The sequence below is a fragment of the Typopeltis vanoorti genome, chromosome 9, assembly GCF_054136105.1.
Source record: "Typopeltis vanoorti isolate ZY-2024b chromosome 9, IOZ_Tvanoo_1.0, whole genome shotgun sequence".
Taxonomy (NCBI): domain Eukaryota; kingdom Metazoa; phylum Arthropoda; class Arachnida; order Uropygi; family Thelyphonidae; genus Typopeltis; species Typopeltis vanoorti.
The window spans coordinates 100,541,153-100,562,303 of record NC_143557.1 but is presented as its reverse complement, the minus strand read 5'-3'; the positions used below and the strand labels follow the sequence as shown (position 1 = coordinate 100,562,303).

At 37.8% G+C, this 21,151-nt stretch overlaps 1 protein-coding gene across 1 annotated transcript in view; it reads right to left on the bottom strand.

The window, feature by feature from the left end:
- Positions 1-21,151, bottom strand: part of LOC150103302 (guanine nucleotide-binding protein G(s) subunit alpha-like) — a 253,593-nt gene that overhangs the window by 13,833 nt on the left and 218,609 nt on the right. Inside the window, exons 9-10 of the mRNA XM_090397340.1 lie at positions 14,273-14,403; positions 3,444-3,511 (exon numbers count right to left, since the gene is read on the bottom strand). Of these exons, the coding sequence (XP_090253466.1) occupies positions 3,444-3,511; positions 14,273-14,403 (199 nt within the window). The remainder of the gene's footprint in view (positions 1-3,443; positions 3,512-14,272; positions 14,404-21,151) is intronic.

The window sequence follows — 21,151 nt, the reverse complement described above, 5'->3', positions numbered from 1 at the left end:
TATATATGTATATGATGTTTCAGGTATCTCCCATAATAATTATTCAGCCTGCACTCAATGTACTAATCTGCCAATGCATGGTATCTACATCTTCCTGTGGACCCTAGTAAACAGCAGCAACCAACAATATATTTTGTCCTACTGGTTTTTATCTTACACCAGACAGCTTCAAATAAACTATCTCCAGACCTAAAATCCTCTTTAACTTCTAATTTTGTTGGTTGTAGTTCAGCTATCATCAGCAATACTCCACCTCCTGTTCTATTTCCTTCATCCTCCCTGGAAATACAATACACTTTACATTCTATCCCTATATAATTTTCTGTCAAACAGGTCTCACTGATGCCTATAACTTTTAGCCAAGTCAAGCTGACCAATACTAAAACCTCCTTTCTCTTATTTCAAATCCCTTGTGTAGTTTTGTATCCTGAATTAGTGTAATTAACTAGTGTGAAGATATCATTATCTACAATATCTGAGTTGATAGCACTTTCTCTTCTTTTGTGTGTGTCTCTATGTGAATTTATGCACATCTTTATGTCATGTGTTTGTAATGACTAGTCAACAAGGCATCCAAAGGTACCAAGCCACCTGGACCACTTACAGCAACTATGATGAATACAAAACTTAAAAAGCTCCAAGCCGGCTAATCGTCGCCTGGAATAACAAGGATCGCATTGCTCGTTTGGGTGGAGGGCAAGCTCCGAACTACCATGTGCCTGACAGAACCCTCAATAGAACTAAAGATCCCAGGCCTAATTCTCATGTCTTATAACTGCCATCCCAAGCATGGCTTGGCAACCTACATCTGGCCCAGCCTCAAGAACATAACCCAATATGTACCTGATGCAGAATACTCCATAGGTATTAAAGTTCAAAATACCACCATCTACAACGTCTACAAACCACCATTGCAATCCTGGCCTGATCAGATGGACTGACCACCACCTCACCCTGCTATCTATGTTGGTGACTTCAACTTTTATCACACCATGTGGGATTATTCCTCTAACAACCGAGATGGTAATAATCTAGTTAACTGGATGGATACATATAACCTGTATTTGATTTACGATGCCAAGCAGGAAGGCACTCTCTACTCAACCAGATGGAACAGAACCTACATCCCAGATCTGTGCATAGTCTCTAAAGACTCTGAAGACCACCCTTTGCCAACAACTAGAAACTAACCATCCTCAATAGATTTCCTAACAGTCAGCATTGTCTTACACTAATAGAGACAGGCACATCAATCCCAGTCATCAGCGGAACACCAATTGCTAGATGGAACCTTCGCAGGTCCAACTAGAATGCATTTCAGAAACAAATCGAGCAAACCATTAGAGTAATTCCACCCACCCCTAATTGCTATCCAAGATTTGTTAAACTAATCAAAACTGCAGCCAAAGCCTCCATTCCTAGAGGCTACAGAAAACAATAATCCCGTGCTGGAGTAGAGAAACTGAGGAACTTTTAGCCAAATATGAAGAGACTGAAGACCCAACTGTTGCTAAGGAGCTCATAGCAACGCTGGATAAAAAACAGAAAGGAAAGATGGATCTCAACCATCTATGAACTCGATTTCACCACATCTAGCCAGAAAAGCTAGTCACTTCTGAGAAAATTAGGTGGGGCAGAACCAACACACAAAACAACAGAGATAACTCCTGACCAAATAGCTAATCATTTATTGATAACCTCCAAGATACATCCCAGCTCTATTAGGAAAATTACTGTGCAATCTTCCATCAGACAAAGCCTGAAGATGAGCCCGAGCTTCCTGAACTTGAAAGCCCAGTATCTCGGGAAGCAGTACAGGTAGCCTTAAAACTCACCAAGAATGAGCAAGGCTGCAATGGTGGTATTCTCACTGAGTTTCTAAAACATCTCGGTCAACAAGGCCAAATATGGCTGGCCGCCCTTTTCTCAAAAATTATAATGACTGGAAAACTACCAAATCTGTGGCGAGAAGCCAAAATAATTGTCATACCCAAACCAGGGAAAGATCCAAATGATGTCAAAAATCTACACCTATCTCCTTGCTTTGCTCCACCTTTAAGCTCTTTAAAAGAATTCTCCTTAAAAGAATTTCACCATTCATCGAAAAAGCACTCCCGATTTAACAAGCTGGCTTCAGGCCAGGAAGAAGTTGCGGTGACCAAGTCCTGGCCCTGAAAACACAGACTGAAGCACGCTTCCAGAAGAAACTTAAATACGGAGCCACTTTCATCGACCTAACATCAGCTTATGACACAGTCTGGATCAGGAGGCCTCCCCCTAAAGCTCAGAAATATTATAAGGTGCAAAAAACTTTCCAGCTTTTTGAATACATTCTCTCCAACAGAAAGATCCGGGTCCATATTGGCGGAAAAAAGAGCAGGCCCAGATTCCTTCACGACGGTCTCCCACAGGGCTCTGTGTTATCCCCTTTACTCTTTAACATCTATGTGTACGACTTATCACATACCAGCTCAAGCAAGTATATGTATGCTGATGACCTAGTGATCCTACATCAATTTATCTCCTTTCCCAACCTGGAATCAACCTTGAACACAGACCTGAACAGTCTGGAAAAGTACTTCAAGCAGTGGTACTTGAAGCCAAATCCAACAAAAACTGTGTCCAGAGTATTTCACTTGAACAATGCAGAGATAGAACACGAGCCTCACCCGAAATACTTTGGAGTGAGCCTGGACAGAAGCCTATCCTATAAAAGGCACATCACCAACCCGTCCAACAAATTAAAATGAGAAACAATATCATTTCAAGGCTTGCTGGAACAACCTGGGGTTGTGGTGCAGAAGTCCTAAGGTCGTCTGCACTAGCCCTCGCATTCTTTGCAGCAGAATATTGTGCCCCTGTCTGGGAAAGAAGTGCACACACACTAACATTATAGACACTCAGCTAAACTCTACCATGCGCACAATTAGTGGGACAGTCAGAAGCACCCTCTCTCCTGGCTGCTGGACCTATCTAACATTGCTCCACCAAACATATGGAGAAGACAAGCCTCAATTAAAGAATTTAATAAAGCAATGAGCAACCCACTCCTGCCCCTGCATCAGACTCTCATAAATCCATCTAGTCTTCACCTAAAATCTAGAAAGCCTTTCTGGTCCATGGACAAACTCTCTTCAGCTGCCCTGTCATCAACATCTGACATGTGGAGAGAATACTGGTCCAACAATCTCCCAACAAAAGGCTTCCTGGTAGAAGATCCCTGTGCTCTGCAGCCTGGTTTTGCTTCCTAGGAAGATTTGGTTATCGATCAACAGGATCAGAACTAACCAGGGCAGACCACCCTTACAATATGTTGAAGTAAACACACAAAAATATGATAAAAACTTTATAGCAAAATTCAAAAATGAAAGTTATGGTAAAAATAAAGAAATGCGAAGTTCAATCATTTGGTTATAAAATTTTCCATTTTCAAAGATACTAACCAAAAATTCATCTCTGATAAAGTACTTTGCTCTAAGAAAGTCTGGCTCTTCTCCTCCTTCTATTACTGCTGCAAGGAAAAAAAAAAAAAAAGTCAATAATAATACAAATTTAAAACATTTTCTTTTCATCTTTTAGGTGTGTTTTGCAAATTATGTAGGTACCTATTAAATGTTTTGTCTGTCTGTATGCAAGTTAGTTATTCTGACACTTTTTTTTACTTGTGTAAAAAAAATTCAGATTTTTTTTACACAAGAGTTTTAGTTTTCAATGAATCCAACAACAATACATGAACTGGTGGTCATGAAAGAAGAATTATCCAAAATACGACTCATTATCATAAACTGGTGGAGGGCATGTCTAGAAGGTGAAATACTGTTTCAAAATTTACCTCAACATATTGTAAGTATTAATGAATGTGCTTTAAGTTCCCCTTCGGTACATATCCACTGTGAGTTTCGTAAACATTGCTTTATTATTACACCCTCCGTAGAGTTGACAAACTCATTGTGGGAGGCTCATTCAACTGAAAACATATTTATCATATAGAATCTTAATATCCTTAACACTCCTTGCATTAACAACACATTCTGGTAATGCATTCCATTCACTGACAATTCTCCACATAAAAAATCTACTCCTCACACCCTTCTTCACCACACTTTTACATAACATTCAGGAATGACTTCTGGTTTCTTCCACTCTCACCTGTTACTCTTTTTTATAATCCCCTCTGAATTAGCCTGATACAATCCTCTCACTAACTTAACCTGATAAAATCCTCTCACTGTCTATCACATCACCTCTCTTCCTCCTATCCACCAAACTCTGCAATTCAGATCTCTTCAACCTCTCTCTCTCCATAGCCAACATTCCAAACTCCTGATATTGTCTTAGTCACCCATCTCTGGACCCTTTCCAATGTCTCCACATCACATTGAAAAATCAGGCGACCAGATCTGAGCACAATAGCCCAAGTGTGGTCTGACCAATGCCTTATACAGTGGCACCACCACTTCCTTATCCTTGCATGTTAAAGTATCTCTTATCATAGCAGCACTACAATGTGCAACCTTTGCAACAACAATATTAATAATTATTAATTATTATTAATTAATTAGGTGGCATTGGGTGTCAGAAGAAGATCACTGGTAGAACTGCTGAAGCAAAAATAAATTTTAAGTTTGTATTAATGGTGAAAAATTAGATGCATTTCAATGAAAATGTGTTATACAGCTTACAGTTAGCAAATGCAAAACAGTGACGAGAACAACCCAGACATGCTGTAAAAATCAAATGTGGTGAGTGCGTAAATTTTCCAAAAATGATTCATTGTTTGGAGTGTAGCACGTGTGAGGGAATGAGAAAGATTAAAGAAAAACACCAGTGGACAATATCTACAGAAAGCGTTTTTTGATGAAATGCAAGGTATTAAATAGAGTTGAGAATGAGGAGTGACAATTAGACAAGTGGAGAGAATATGATCGTGAATAAAGAACAAAAGTGAACATGATTACTGGACAAGAAGAAAGAATCAGGAGCAAAAGTGGGCATGATTCACAGGAATAGAAGAGAGCATGACTGACAAGAAAAACAAAGAGTTATTACCAATACAAAAGAGAGTATAATTGCCAGAATGTAAGAGTTGAAGAATGAGGTGAAGTTGAGAAATGAGATCTAGCATATTCAAAATGAGATTAGACATTTCATCATCACAAACCATGGGCTCACTGCCCATTGGTGTCCGATGCCTACTTCACTATCTTCTTCCACCTTTCTTTGTACAGTGCACAGTGTCACAGTTTCTGTACATCCATTCCACACCAGTCCTTTATATCGTCTATCCATTCTCTGTATGGTCTACCTCTTGTTTAAACCATCCAAAATACCAAACATAAATGTCCTTATCTTCCAGTCCTCACTCATTCTACAGATGTGCCCAAAAATTGCAGCTTCCATTTTATAATCTTCTGCATTAGATTCTCTCTTGGTTGTATCTTCCGAGAGAGCTCTTCATTTGTGATTTTCTGTACCCATCCTATTCTTAGAATCTTCCTGTAACAAGTTCTTTAAAATGCCAAAATTCTTTTTCTTGATTCCTTCTTTATTACCCATGTTTCAGATCCATACAGTACATCGCTAAAGATGCAGGTTTACAGTACTTTTAGTTTTGTTTGCAGGCTGATCACTTTACTTTACCAGATGTTATCCATGGCCTTCTGATTTGTTCTTCCCTTTGCAATCCTGATCTTTATTTTTTTTTATAGTCTAAATCAAACGTCATTTTACTTTCCAAATATGTAAATTGTTCTACATTTTCTATATCAATTCCATCCACTTGTATCTTTTGTTTCATGTTCTCAAAAAATACCATTGTCTTTGTTTTTTCCAACTTCATAACAAGTCCAAATCTCTTCCCTTCCTCATTTAACAGTTTCAGTGTTTTTTTTTTTTTTTTGTAGTTCTCTTTCGTCTTTGGTGGATACCAATGGCAGGGCGTGAAAGAGTGGAGAAAAGAGGTGGCAAATGACTCGAGTGGCAATGTATGGAGATTCCAATATGACAGGTGTGCAGAAAACAAGGTTTGTTTTCCAGAAGGGGGATGAATAGGGGAGGGGAGGAGTGATGCACTGTATATGAGAAGTAAATGTGTGATATGAGCTAGTGTGGTTGGAATGAATGAAATATAAGTACAGTGTATATGTGTTTGGATAAAATATTAAAATTATGGTAAAAATTTAAAAAAAAATTAAACATGAAAAAATATTGTTTTTTATTGATAAAATGATAGTTTGGTATAATTCAAAATTACTTAAAAATAAAATATATTCTTCTGGTTTTGTTTCATGAAAAAATATTGTCATCATCATCATCATCATCAAATTCCTGACATGTACCCTCAAGGGGTGTACAGGATATGATAGTACTACATGAAAAAAATTACATCATTATTAATTTCCTATCTACAATTTTCCTCCAAATCATTCTGTTACTTGTCAAGACTCCAACCTTATCAGATCTTATATTTCTATCGTCTAAAGCATTTTGTACCGTATCAATCCACCTATCTCTTGGTCTTCCTCTGGGTCGTTTCGCTGCCAACCTGGCAGAGAACACTTGTTTTGCTAATCTTTCCTCGCCCATTTTGTTTAAGTGACCATACCACCTAAGATTAGCTCTGCTAACGCATTCCTGGATGCTGACAATGTCAAGCTCTTTCCTAATATCCTCATTTTTAATATGATATTGCCATTGATGCCATCTGTTCATGACTATAATCTTTCTCAGGACTCTCATATCTGTGGTCTCTAGTCTTTGGTCAAATGTTTTACTTCTGACCAAGCTTTCAGATCCATAAGTTAAAACTGGTTTGAACACTGTCTTGTACACAGCTAATTTAGTGTTCTGACTGATTTCTCTCTTATTCCATATGAATTTATTCAATTGACTTCCCACCATACCAGCTTTGCTGATTCTGTTGTCTATTTCTATATTTAATTTACCATCTTCAGTAAAAATCGTGCCTAAATAGCTGAAATGTTTTACTTGTTCCACAGGTTCTCCATTCACAACACAGTTGACATTTTCAATGATTCTGCCTATTTTCATTGCTGACCTTCATACCATATCTATTACAACAGCTATTCAATTTAGTCAGAGAATCTTGCAGACTTGTAGCAGATTTATTTAGAAGTATAACATCATCTGCATAAAGCAAAGAGCTGACATTAACATCTCCAATTTCAATATCATGTTTAATACCACTTTCCTTCATAATGTGATCCATATAGATAATGAATAACAGAGGGGATAATGTACATCCTTGTCTCACAACAGATTTAACATTAAACCATCTTCCTGTGCTTCCTTCAATTCTAACTGCTGACTTACAACTCAAATAAAGACTAAGTATTGCTTGATATAATACCCCATTGACACCATATAACTGAAGCGTATTGAATAACGTCTCTCTTGGCACCTTGTCATATGCCTTTTCCAGATCGACAAAACTTAAATACAGATCTTTGTTATATTCCCATGCTTTCTCGACTATTTGTCGTAAAGTGAAGATCTGATCCTGACAGCCTCTATTTGGCCTGAATCCAGCTTGTTCTTCACCAAGCTTTTCTTCCACAATTCTTCTCAACCATTTCTCAAGTATACTTGCATAGATCTTGCCAGGAACACTCAGTAGGGAAATACCTCTGTAATTCTCACATGCAGTTTTATTTTCCTTTTTATATATGGGTACTATGAGAGCTCTACTCCAATCATCGGGAATTTGTCCCTCTGTCCAGGCTTTCTGAACTATGCAGTGCACCACTGTAAGACTCTTATACCACCATACTTCAGCATTTCTGGTCGGATATCATCTACTCCTATTGCCTTTCCACATTTCAAGCCTTTGATGGCTTTTTCTACTTCTAGTATGGATATGTATTCCTGACTGCATGCCTGGTCAGTGTTTTTTACCACTGTACTGTCATCACTGCTTGTTTCATTTAGAAGTTTTTCAAAGTAATTACTCCATACTTCAAGGATATCTTTTTCTCCCGTTTTCATGTCACCTTTATCATCTCTAATTCCTTTTACAGCACTCTTTCCTCCATTCTTAAGCTTCTTCAACAACCTCCAGAATATTTTGCCACCTTCTTGATATTTATTTTCTATATTCTTGCCAAAGTTCTCCCATGACTTTTGTTTAGCTAGTTTTACACAGTGTTTAGCATTCTTGCATTTGTCTCTATATTCTCTAAGAGCACAAACTGACTTATTTGACAGGAACTTTTGGTATGCTTTCTTCTTTTCCTTCACTGCCTCTTTAACTTCCTGTGTCCACCAGGGAGTTCTGATTTTTTTTATCCTTACAGATAACCTCACCACATGCCTCTCTCTGGCAGAATCAATCAATGTTTTCTTCAGAGTTTGCCACTGAATCTCCAAGGTTTGATTCCTGTTCTCAAACTCTTTCATTTTTTCTTCAATAATCTTTGTGTATTTTAGTCTACGGTTCACATCTGAGAGCTGCTCAACTTTTATTCGCTTTAAAACTTTCTTACATGTTATTCTTTTCAATATGAAATTCAATTTTATCCTGCTCAAGACTAAATAGTGATCACTTCCAATTTCAAATCCTCTGTACACTCTGGTGTCCTGCACCAGGGAGAAAACATCACTATCAACAATAACATAGTCAATGAGACTTTTCTTATTCCTAGCCTCTTCTCCCCATGTGAATTTGTGCACATTTTTATGTTGGAACATGGTGTTAGTAATAACCAGTCCATGTCCTGAGCAGAAATCCAACAGATATTTGCCATTATTATTAGCTTTGCTCTTTTCTCCAAATTTTCCCAAAATATTTTTGTATGTCTCACAATCATTTCCTACTCTGCTATTTAGATCCCCAACAAGGACCAACTTTTCATTTTTCATTGTGTCAGTTGCTTTTTCTAAAGCCTCAAAAAATTCCTCCACTTCTACCTTAGTAGAACCTTCTGTGGGACCATAGGCACAAATAAGTCTCATTGTCCAGTTCCCCATTCTCATATTTGCCCACATTACTCTACTTGAGACTGACTGCCATTCAAGAAGATTAGCCTCGTATTTGGTGTTGAATACTATGGCTACTCCTTCTTTTCCTTGATTGTCATTGCCTGAACATAACATTTTGTATTTATTGCTCAGAAAGATCTCACCAGTTTTGGTCTTTTTTGTTTCAGTCATCCCTATTATGTCGATCTGGTACTTATCTAATTCCTCAGCTAGCTCCATTTCTTTGCCATTCAGGCTTCTTACGTTGATAGTACCGATCTTTAACTCTGGTGATGTTGAGTTGGGGTTTATTTTCAGATTTGTTCCAGTAGCTGACTTTTCGCTGTTTGCCCTGGTTCTCTGGCGAAAACAACGGGGGCCTTGTTTAACCGGGCGACGCACCAGCCGGCATGAAATTTTATCGTGTTGTGCCATCATTCTATATTTTGGTTTAACCAATAAGAATACAATTTGGTCGGCTAAATCCCAAATTGCCAGCCCATCCTCGTCTGTTCAGTATCCAAGTACATACCCAACAGGGTGCACCATGAGAAGGTGAGGATTGGACATTAGGTCAGAAGCCCTGGTCGGTTCTCTGCATTCCTTTAAAGGCTATGTGGAGGTCTCCTCTCAGTTATACAGCTTTGACCCTTAAGCACCCCTAAATATTGTTTATTATCAATAAAATTATACAGTTTAGTATAATTCAAAATTACTTAAAAATAAATTCAAAAATCAATAATTACAATTAAAGGAATTTATAATTTTTGGACATTACAATTAAATCCTTTAACTGTAATGTCCAAATATTTAAAGAGACGGAGTAAACACAGTAAGCACTACGAACACTCTACTACTGGCGCAAATTGCATATAAACAACAGTGGAGCTGCACGATGGACAGTACCACATTACACTAATAGCTCGCATCTCACTATGATGTGCATATGCTTGCGTGCGTAACAATATGAAACTGTGGTAAACACAGTGCTGCTAACGTCCTTCACCCTCCTAAATGCTACAAGATGGATTTTTATTATTTTTTATACAAAATAAGAGAATTGTATACAACTGTTGATGATAAAATTAAATATTACAAGCAAATATAAATAAATTAATAAATATATTTATATATCAAGAAAAATTAGGCTGCTGCAGTTCCGCAGTGCCTATGCACGAGCTGCCCCTGGGATGGACATCAGGAGATTACTGAGGACAGTAAAAGAGAACAGTGTGTTTGGAAGAGTAATAGGTGTATTGCTCAGGTATGACAATAATGAGTTAAGATGGTAAGCAAAAATGCATTAATAGTATACTAGCAGAGAAAAACAAAGATAAAGAGGTTCGTTGACATGGAAAATGAATTTAAATGGATTTGGTGTGAATCAACTGGAGAGACTGTTTCTAGAAGTAAGTGCAATGAATGGCGTGAACAAGGGATCAGAGGCGATATGGATGAATAGGAGAATGGAACAGTGAGATCAAAGTATTTGTGAATGGAGAGGAGAGCATTGTGAGGAGATGGGAATGTGAGAACAGGAATGAAGCTGGACAGGAAATAAGTGGGGGGGGGGGATGGCCAAGGAGATACAGTGTAAGGAAAGGGGATTTTGGAAGCAGAAATAAATGCATTATGAGGATGGCTAGTATTAGAAATGTGATGCATGAGTTAGTAGCAGTGAAGAAATCACAAATCAAGAGTCCAGGGAGATATACAGGATAAAGGGTTGTAAATGCGAGCAGACATGAGTAGATGCAGAGTAGTCACAGATCAGATGTGGCATGGGTAGAACTGGTTATAGACCAAGAAATGAAATGTTATATATGCCAGGAGTATTAGAAATTGTAGCATTGAGTGAATTTATTTCACTCAAAAATGGTTGGAATAAGTGAAATATGGTTGGACAAGAATGATATCCTGATGGAAAAGAAATGAAAGGGTATGATGTGTTTCATGAAAATAGGAAGTACAAAAAAGGGAGGGTGGGAGTGGGGCTGTGATAACAGGGAAATTATGTCTACACATGGTTGAGATACAAGGGAAAAACAGTGATAGTAGTTTTAACCACCTTACCGGCCGTTATGGATCAAATACGCATCCGCATACGCTGCGTATCCATCATATATTTCATTGTTATAACAATGGTATTACAATTTTAATAAGCACTTCGCATCCATGATAAAGTGAACGTCTATAGACGTCTTGGCTGGTAGCGTGGTTAAAGCAGTATAGTGTGAGGTGACGATTGATGGATGAGATATTCAGTTGTATGTTACTACAGGCCAGGGAATGGAGAGACAAAGAAATGTATAGACAAATTGGTTTAATGAGCAAGAGAAGAGCAATTAATAATATAAGTGACTTTTTATTATTTTATTATATTATTTTTTATTATTTTATTAGGCTAATTGGTTTAGTGAGCAAGAGAAGAGCAATTAATATAAGTGATTTGTTTATTATTTTCCTGACTTCCATGGAGCCATAAGACTGATCGTGGGAGGTCAATACTAAACAACACAAAGTCTATCATACCACTCCTTAAATTCATCCACCATTTGCTTTTACTACCTTCTCAGGTAATGCAGTCCATGCTCCTACCACTCTCCAAACAAAAAATTTACTTCTTACATCTCTTACTTATTACTTTCTTTTGCAACAGCTTCCAGGGATGATCTACTGTTCTTGTCCCTTCTCCTCATCCTACCATATGAAAAATTTACAAAGTGTTAATCTGAAATGTCTCAATCATACCCTGCCTTCCCACCTTTGCCTTTTATCCATCAAGCTCTGAAGTTTGTTTGCCTCCAGTCTAATCCTCATAACTAATGTTAGTCCTGATATCATTTTTATTATCTGCCTCTGCACTCTCTCCAATGTTATTTCATCTCCTTCTAATCTCAGTGACCAGATATGAACACAAAAAATGCAGATGTGGTATGATTATGCCCTACAAGTGACAAATTCACTGGATAAGGGAGATATATATATAATGATAAGATTTTAATGATCTTTGTGATACAGTCAGCTTGTGCTCTTAGAGAATACAGAGACAAATGTAAGAAAGCTAAACACTGTGTAAAACTAGCTAAATAAAAGTCATGGGAGGACTTTGGCAAGAACATAGAAAATAAATATCATGAAGGTGACAAAATATCTGGAGGTTGTTGAAGAAGCTTAGAAATGGAGGAAAGAGTGCTGTAAAAGGAGTTAAGAGATGTAATGGAAGAAAAAGATATCCTTGAAGTATGGAGTAATTACTTCGTAAAATTGCTAAATGAAACAAGCAGTGATAGCACAGTGGTAAAAAACACTCAACAGGCATATAGTCAGGAATTCATATCCATACTTGAAGTAGAAAAAGCCATCAAAGGCTTTAAATGTGGAAAAGCAGCAGGAGTAGATGATATTCGACCAGAAATGCTGAAGTATGGTGGTATAAAAGTATTACACTGCAGTGTTCAAAAGGTCTGGACAGAGGGACAAATTCTTGATGATTGGAGTAGAGCTCTCATAGTACTCATATATAAAAAGGGAAATAAAACTGAATGTGAGAATTACAGAGGTATTTCCCTACTGAGTGTTCCTGGCAAGTTCTATGCAAGTATACTCGAGAAACGGTTGAGAAGAATTGTGGAAGAAAAGCTTGGTGAAGAACAAGCTGGATTCAGGCCAAATAAAGGCTGTCAGGATAAGATGTTCACTTTACGACAAATAGTTGAGAAAGCATGGGAATATAACAAAGATCTGTATTTAAGTTTTGTTGATTTGGAAAAGGCATATGACAAGGTGCCAAAGAGAAGCTATTCAATATGCTACAGTTATATGGTGTCAATGGGACATTATATCAAGTAATACTTAGTCTTTATTTGAGTTGTAAGTCAGCAGTTAGAATTGAAGGAAGTACAGGAAGATGGTTTAATGTTAAATCTGGTGTGAGACAAGGATGTATATTATCCCCTCTGTTATTCATTTTCTATATGGATCACTTTATGAAGGAAAGTGGTATTAAACATGATATCAAAATTGGAGGTGTTAATATCAGCTCTTTGCTTTATGCGGACGATGTTATACTTATCAATAAATCCGCTACGAGTCTGCAAGATTCCTTGACTAAATTGAATAACTGTTGTAATAGATATGGTATGAAGGTCAGCAATAAAAAGACAAAGACAATGAAAATAGGCAGAATCTTTGAAAATAGCAACTGCATTGTGAACGGATAACCTGTGGAAGAAGTAAAACATTTCACCTACTTAGGCACGATTTTTAGTGAAGATGGTAAATTAAATATGGAAATAGATAACAGAATCAACAAAGCAGGTATGGTAGGAAGTCAACTGAATAAATTCATATGGAATAAGAGAGAAATTAGTTGGAACACTAAATTAGCTATATACAAGACAGTGTTCAAACCAGTTTTAACTTATGGATCTGAGAGCTGGGTCAGAAGTAAAACACTTGACCAAAGACTAGAGACCGCAGATATGAGAATCCTGAGAAAGATTAGAGTCGTGAACGGATGGCATCAATGGCAATATCATATAAAAAACGAGGATATTAGGAAAGAACTTGACATTGTCAGCATCCAGGAATGCGTTAGCAGAGCTAATCTCAGGTGGTATGGTCATTTAAACAGAATGGGCGAGGAAAGATTAGCAAAACACGTGTTCTCTGCCAGGTTGGCAGGAAAACGACCCAGAGGAAGACCAAGATATAGGTGGATTGATAAGGTACAAAGTGCCTTAGATGACAGAAATATAAGATCTGATAATATTGGAGTCTTGACAAGTAACAGCTGATCTGGAGGAAAAATTGTAGATAGGAAGTTAGTAATAATGTAAAATTTTCATGTAATACCATCATATCCTGTACACCCCTTGAGGGTACATGTCAGGAATTTGATGATGATGATGTAAATGACTTTGCAAACTTATGTCATAAAGAACTACATAGTTTTCTTCAAGTCATGTAATTCCCATTTTCTTGGATTGTCTTCAATTTTATATTTTTTTTCAGGTGGTTAATTGAAACCTCTAAAATACAGATTTTTCTATATTATTACTTACATCATACTTAGCCAAATTTTTCAATGTACGCTACAAATTAGTTATCTCTGTCAATTAGTCACTTGGTAACAGTGGATTATAATACTTATAATACTATAAGTAGTTATAGTATTATAATAGTTATAATACTATAACTTACCTATAACCTGACATGAAGTACAGATAATAAGTAAATTATAGTATTTAAAAACTTATTAAAAAACATATCAAAAAACATTAGGTTACCTTACCATCTGAAGGTGTCTGATAATGAGCAAATTCACTAAAATAGTCTTCAAGTTTGGATTTACTGGACTTAATCTTTTCTGCTAAAAGATCCTGTTTATTGAGGAACAAAATGACTGATATTGTCCGTAACCACCTGCAAAATTTACATTATAATTAATGACTTTATTTTAATTCAGAGCAATTAAATTTTAAACTCGACATTCATATATGAATGATGTACCACATACAATTTTTATTGGATAATGTTTTCTGAAAACCAACTTCTAAAGAGAATATGGGATAAGTTTTTAATAGGTCAGAATTAAAACATCTCATCTCATCTTCCTTATACCCTCTTTTACCTTGCGGTGTCGAGGGTCCATTAATCATCGGACCTCACTCCGTTTACAGGATAAGGTGGTCAGCCTTATGCCCCGGTGTATCCTATGGCCTGTAGTGTTGAGTTCTGAAGGCCAGTTTGCCTGCTTTGCGGGATGAAAAACGCCAGAATAAACTGGGGAAAAAACCCTGCTGTCCATGCCCAAGACTGGCTAACTTGGCTATGGCTGAGGAAGATCCTTCAGCTCCTCACGTCACCGACAGGAGTCGAACCTAGGACACTCCTTCCCCAGGCATATGGTTGCGAAGCACATAGCCACTAGGCTAACCGCGCGGATCAGAATTAAAACAGCTGATCAAAAACTAAAGACAACAATCATGAGAATTCAGAAGAAAATGAAGCGATGCACAGATGCCATTTATTGTTAATATAGTTCTGCAATGGCAGAAGCAGATTAACACTGAAGATATTAGAAAAAACTTGACTAATATTATTAACATTCCAATATGTTTAAGCAGAACTAATCTACAATGATATGATTATTTAAATAAAATGAAGGATGAAAGATTAGCAAACTAGCTGTCAGAAGCAGAAATGGCAAGAAAAAACATCTTAAAGAAAGCCAAGATATACTATACTATATGAGGGATGTTTGAAAATTTCATGGCCTGACACGGAGATACTACTTGAATTGCCGAAATGTTTTCAGCAACCTGACCTTTCATCTTTAGTATAAATATATGAGAAACGTCATACTCATCCTGTTAAGTAGTTTTTGCTCAGTAGCTCATTGAAGTAAGTGTTTTTTTTTCTCTTTTTTATTTTTAAATGGAAAATACCAAACACCAAACATTTTGAAAAGAAAAGTATGGAATAATACTTTAGGAGAATCTGCTTTTGTTTTCAACAGTAAAAAGTGGGCAACTCTAATTAAACACGGCAGAGAGCTTGGAAGACGACCTTCACAGTGGACAACCATTCACAGCAACAAATGAAGAAGCTATAAAAAAAAATAAAAAATAAATCTATACTATGATATTGAAAGATAGCTGAATTATAGTGCCTGAGGATGAGACTATGGGCATCAAGGAACAGGGACACCATATCCTAACCTAAGAACTGGGTGTGTCAAATTTGGAAAAAGAGTTTGGACATTTTACAAAGAATCCATGATTTTCTGAGGAAATTTATATACTACAAACCAGAAATATAAGGACAATGGGAAATATCATCACAAATCTCCACCTCTGAAGAAGGCAAAAGTAGTTCAGTTCCATCGACTAGCAAATGTCATGGTATCAATCTTCTCAAATTCCAAGGAGATAATAATGATCAATCATCTTCCAAATGGCCAAACTATAAATGGAGAGGTCAATGCTAATCTTCTACAACAATTATATTAAAAAAAAATTCATAAAAAAAGGCTGGAATAGTCAACAAAAAAATGCCATTTCATTATTACCATGCCCAAGCTCAACATATCTGCAAATGCAGTGGCCACACTTTACAAACTTGGCTTCAAATTGTTCTACTCCAGATGCCTTTCAGTTTTCTGCAGCTGTTTCTATTATCTATACCGAAATGTAATCACAACCTCATTCCTCCAGAATATTTCCCCTTCATGTGGGGCACCTGTTCGTGTTGGAGGGGACCTCCAAGTGATGGTACTGGCCCTTTTCATTCTTCCTCTTTTTCTTTGCTTTACTTCCCATATTCTTGGCTCTGCTTCTCCTGAGTCTTTTTCACTATCCTTTTTTCCAGACCACCATCACTGGGATCCAATGCCCTGCTGCCCTGTTTGCCATGTGGTGCGACCCATGGACATCTGGAAAGGGGGATCCTGGTAGTCTTGCACTATTTTGGCCACTACTTCAGCAAGATGGGCAGTTCTGGATGGCCCAGCCAAGATCAATCAGCTAGTGGGCTTGCCTGCAAGGGTCAACAGTGTAGCAGTAAGTCTCTCACCCCATGGTCTTGGGGTTGGGATCCTGGACCTGCTGTAGTGCAGATATAGCGTCCAGGGTGGCCCTGGCATTCCACTCCTGAGCACAGTCTTTGCTTGCCGGGTAGTAGGAGTCCATGTGTGGCTCCATGGTGGGTGAGGAGCTCTGGCACCTAACTAAAAACTCCTTGAGCATGAATCCTTCAACCTCAAATATTTCAGGGACCCTAACAAAGTCCCAACCAAGTACTGATACCACAGATATAGCATATGGAAACAGAAGCAACTTATATTGTTAACTATTTTTGTACTACTGTAATAACCTCTGACCTTGTGTGTTATTGTGTCCTCCGCAGCAATTCTGTTTATCTGCAGATGCTGCTTTGTGGAACTAGATTTTTGTACAGATACATTGTTTACAATTTTCTGTAACTGCTTATGTATAGTGGTAACCTTTAGTATGGCTCGGTATGACCTGTGTTGTCTTTGTGCCAAATAAAATATAAACCAAACCAAACCAAACCAGAATATTTTTTACTATCATTCTGTCACTATTCATTCCATTTAGTAATTTTTTTTGAAGAAATTAGATCGCCATAGAGCCTTAGTAGTTCAACTGGTATTGACAATACCCTTCAGTTGGAAAGACCTGGGTTCGAATTCTGTCTGGGACTCCAAAGAACCTTCACCAGGCTTTTCCGTTGAAGGTGAATTAGCTAGTCTCATAGGGAGGTAGCAGCCCCCCCCCCTTTAACCAATAAAATTAGAAGTTAAAGAGGATTTTAGGTCTAGGGAGATTATTCATTTGAGGCTATCTGGTGCAAGACAGAGACCAATAGGAACAAAATATACTGTTGGTTGCTGCTATAGACCAGGGGTCCACAGGAAGATGTAGATGATATGCATCAGCAAATCAGCACAATGAGTGGAGGATGGGAGACTTCAGCTATGGGGACAGACTGGAGGGAGGAATGCTCCCATGGCAATATGGAAGTGGAATTTATACAGTTGCTAAGGGATAATTACCTGTGAAACATTCCCTATGAAGGTAAATTGAGAATGTGTGGACTGAAGAAGTTGGTTGATAGGTAAAAAGAAGAGAGGATATGATAGACACCTTTAAGTTACTTAGAGAGTTTTATAGGATTGATGCAGGAGAAATGTTTGAGCACTTAGCTAGAGGGGGCAGAACAAAAGGTCATCCCTGGAAGTTGAGTAAAAGTATGGTTAATAGGAGCATGAGAACTACATTTTTCACTTGGAGAGTTGTGAATGAATGGAATGGGTTGCCAGAGTCAGTTGTTAGCACTTTGTCTGTTAATGGGTTCAAGGAGAGGTATGACAAATTATGTGGATAAAATTGGGTCTCCTGCAATGAGTGTTGGGACTCCATGGAGTCCCAACACTCATTGCAGGATTACTTTTGGCACTCCTGTACAACAATAACAACAACAACAATAATAATAATAGTATTTGCTTTGGAAAGAACTTGAGTAAGAGAAACTGGAGAGTAGTTTGAGGGTATAGAGTTGCCATAATTTTTGAACATGGGCTAATTTCCAGACTGCAGGGTAGATACCAGTGGAATAAGAGGGTATAAAAAGATGACCAAGAATAAGTCAACTCTGGAGCATAGACCTTTAGGACATTTGGAAGAATGCCATCAGAGCCAGGAGACTTTTGGGTATCCAATTTGAGCAAAATTTTTCTGATCTCTTTTTAGTCAAAGGACACACTGGACATTGAGTGTAGAGTGTGTGAGACGATTGGCAAACATTTACCAAAATCAGCAGTACAAGAATTGTAGGAGAAGTAGGAAGCCAGGAGATTGGCTTTATCTGTGAGTGTTGATGCAGCAGTCGTGAGATTGCTACCAGCAGAAGTTGAGACGAATGACTTTCACTAGAGATCAGAATGCATGGCTGGCATTTGGACAGGATGCAAGTTTCCAGCTTTTAGAATTCTCAGAGTTAGTTTTTGATTTGTGATAGCTTTCTTGTAACAAGTCTGGGCTTTGGTATAGCTGGATGTACGACTGGATGCAAGCTGGTCACAGTAGGCTTCATATTTCTCTAGTACAGCTTTGGCACCTGTTAGAGAACCAAGACTTACATAGGGGACAGGAACTTGAGATGGAATAAGGGATTATATGTTTCCATGCTAATAAGAATTATTTCAAGTGATAAATTCAGCATACAGGTTTGGATCAGATGGCTAAAAATAATCATCCAGCCAAAGAAATGTGACGTAATATTGCATAGCTCATCCCACTTGGCTTTCTTGTAATGCTATATGAAGTTGTATGAGTGATTATACTGTTTCATGGGGGGGGGGAAGAGAGTTCAGCACAAGATTGTGGTCTGAACTGCACAAACTCCATTCATTGTGTACTTAAATGGTCACTAGCAAGGAAGAGGTCCAAGGTATTTGGAAAGTGGTTGGAATTGTATGGTAGGAATGTGTACTATTTACATAAGGTCATCTAACTGGAGTAGCAGAGCCAATTGATGTTGTCAACATTGAAGTCTCTAAGGAAAATATGTGTTAGGAAAGTTGGATTGAAGAATATAGACTTTTGAGGAAAAGAAATCTAAAAGTTCAGAATGGCTGGTGGCATTAGGAAAATGGCAGAGATAGCAAATGAAACTGACAGAATGGGGTACAGAAATTCCCAGTTGGGCACTCTTTCACATGGCATATTTTATAACTGACTATCCGTGCGTTGTCTCCACTTTGTCATAATCTTCTGCCTTGTTCCCACTGTGCATAAGTGATATCTGACCGGGCTTATACATGTGGCATGGCAGTGGTACCTTCTGACATGTTGTTCTTGCTGGTTATGAATGCTGATCTCCTTGTTGGCACATTGCAAATCATTTCAACTAGGTGCTGGAAATTCGTTCCATCACTCTGTATGTTTGTGGGCCCAAAGTCATGACACCTGATGATTTTCATGGGGTCAAATTTGCATTGTTTGGTGAGTCTGCAGATATCATTGTTTAGCACTGTGTCTGTTTCTAAATAAAAGTTCAGTATATGATGGCATTGTATTTTTTTTATTCTCTGCCTCCACGTTTTGGACTGACATGGCAAGGGTGTTGCAAAGCTTGCTGGCATTTTCGGTGGTAGGCATGTTAATGTTGAGATGCTGAATTACTTAAGTTTTTTTTCTCTAATAATGCATGCATTTTGTCTGAGAACATATCAAGTGTAATAAGGTGCTGTTCTAGGCTGTCCATGTGCCCAAGATTTAGAAACTGTTTAACTGAGGGTAGGCATAGGGAACAACAGAATGACTGGCAGGTTGAACAGGAGTTTTATCACTGATATGTCAATCTTTGTGCAATAAGTGTAAATCAACTGGCAGCAAAAGTTAAAATGAACTTTTTCTTGGCTCTTTTAGATTACGGACAAGAAAAAGGCTCCTTTTTCATGTCCGTAATCTTCACTTGCAGTTACAGCACTTCTGAATTTCAATTTTTCCTGTCAGAGTTAGTGAGAATCATAATGCTCTGTCGAAGCTTGGCTTTGTTGTACCATCTTTGCTTCATACTGGAGGCATATCTGTGTGCAGTGCAGGGGCTGAGAATCAAGTACAAAAAAACTTCTTGTTGAAAAGCTCATTATAGTTGGCGTCGAGTTCTTCAGATCCTTTACATCAGAAGAAATCAAGGGTGTAAAATCACTTATATAACAGTAAAATCAGGGAGAGAGAGAGAGAGAGAGAGAGAGAGAGAGAGCACAAATTATAACCAGCATAATCCAGAGTGCCACACAATGGAATGTTGCTTGAGAGAAGTAGGTTAAGACTGAATATCCATGGTCAGAAGGATAAATCACATGGGAATTAAATGGATGAGTAGTGATATAAACCAAGAGTTGCAAAAAAAGAAAACATTCTGGAAGGAATATATAAAAAATGGTGATCATCATACTCATGATCAGTACAAAGTGCAAGAAGGGTGACTAGAATGGTAACAAAGCCAAATCAGATTACCAGAGAAAATTAGATTAGCAGGCCAAATTATATCCAAAGAGTTTTTTCATCATGCAGCAAGTAAAGGAAAGAATGACTTTAATCAATGATGATGGTAGAAATGTGACAGAAGAAAAAGAAACAGTTGAGTTGCTGAGTGATCACTCTGCAAGGTGAAACATCCAGTGGGAGCTTTTACAGTTGCTGATGTGACAGTCTGATATCAGAGCTGAGATAGATGAACAGGAGAGGTGCTCAGTATGTTGAAAAATATCAATGTGAATACAGCACTGGGACTGGATGGCATGTTGGCCCATTGTTATGTGAATGTGCAAGAGATTGTGCAGTGCTATTAATGAAACTCTTCAATTTAAATCTCAGCTCTGGTAAGGTTCCAAGGGAGTGGAAAGAAGGTAAGATAGTTCTATTACATAAAGGTGGCTCCAAGACAGAAGTAGCAAATTACAAACCAATTAATATCTCAAGAATGGTGCTTAGAGTATTGGAAAAGTTGGTTAAAGGCAAATCCAGCAGTGGATAGATAGGAATACAACACTCTATGGTGGACAGCATAGCTTTGTAAAAGCTAGGTCCTACCTTATTAATTTATTAACATTTTATGATAAAGTGACAGTGGAAATGGA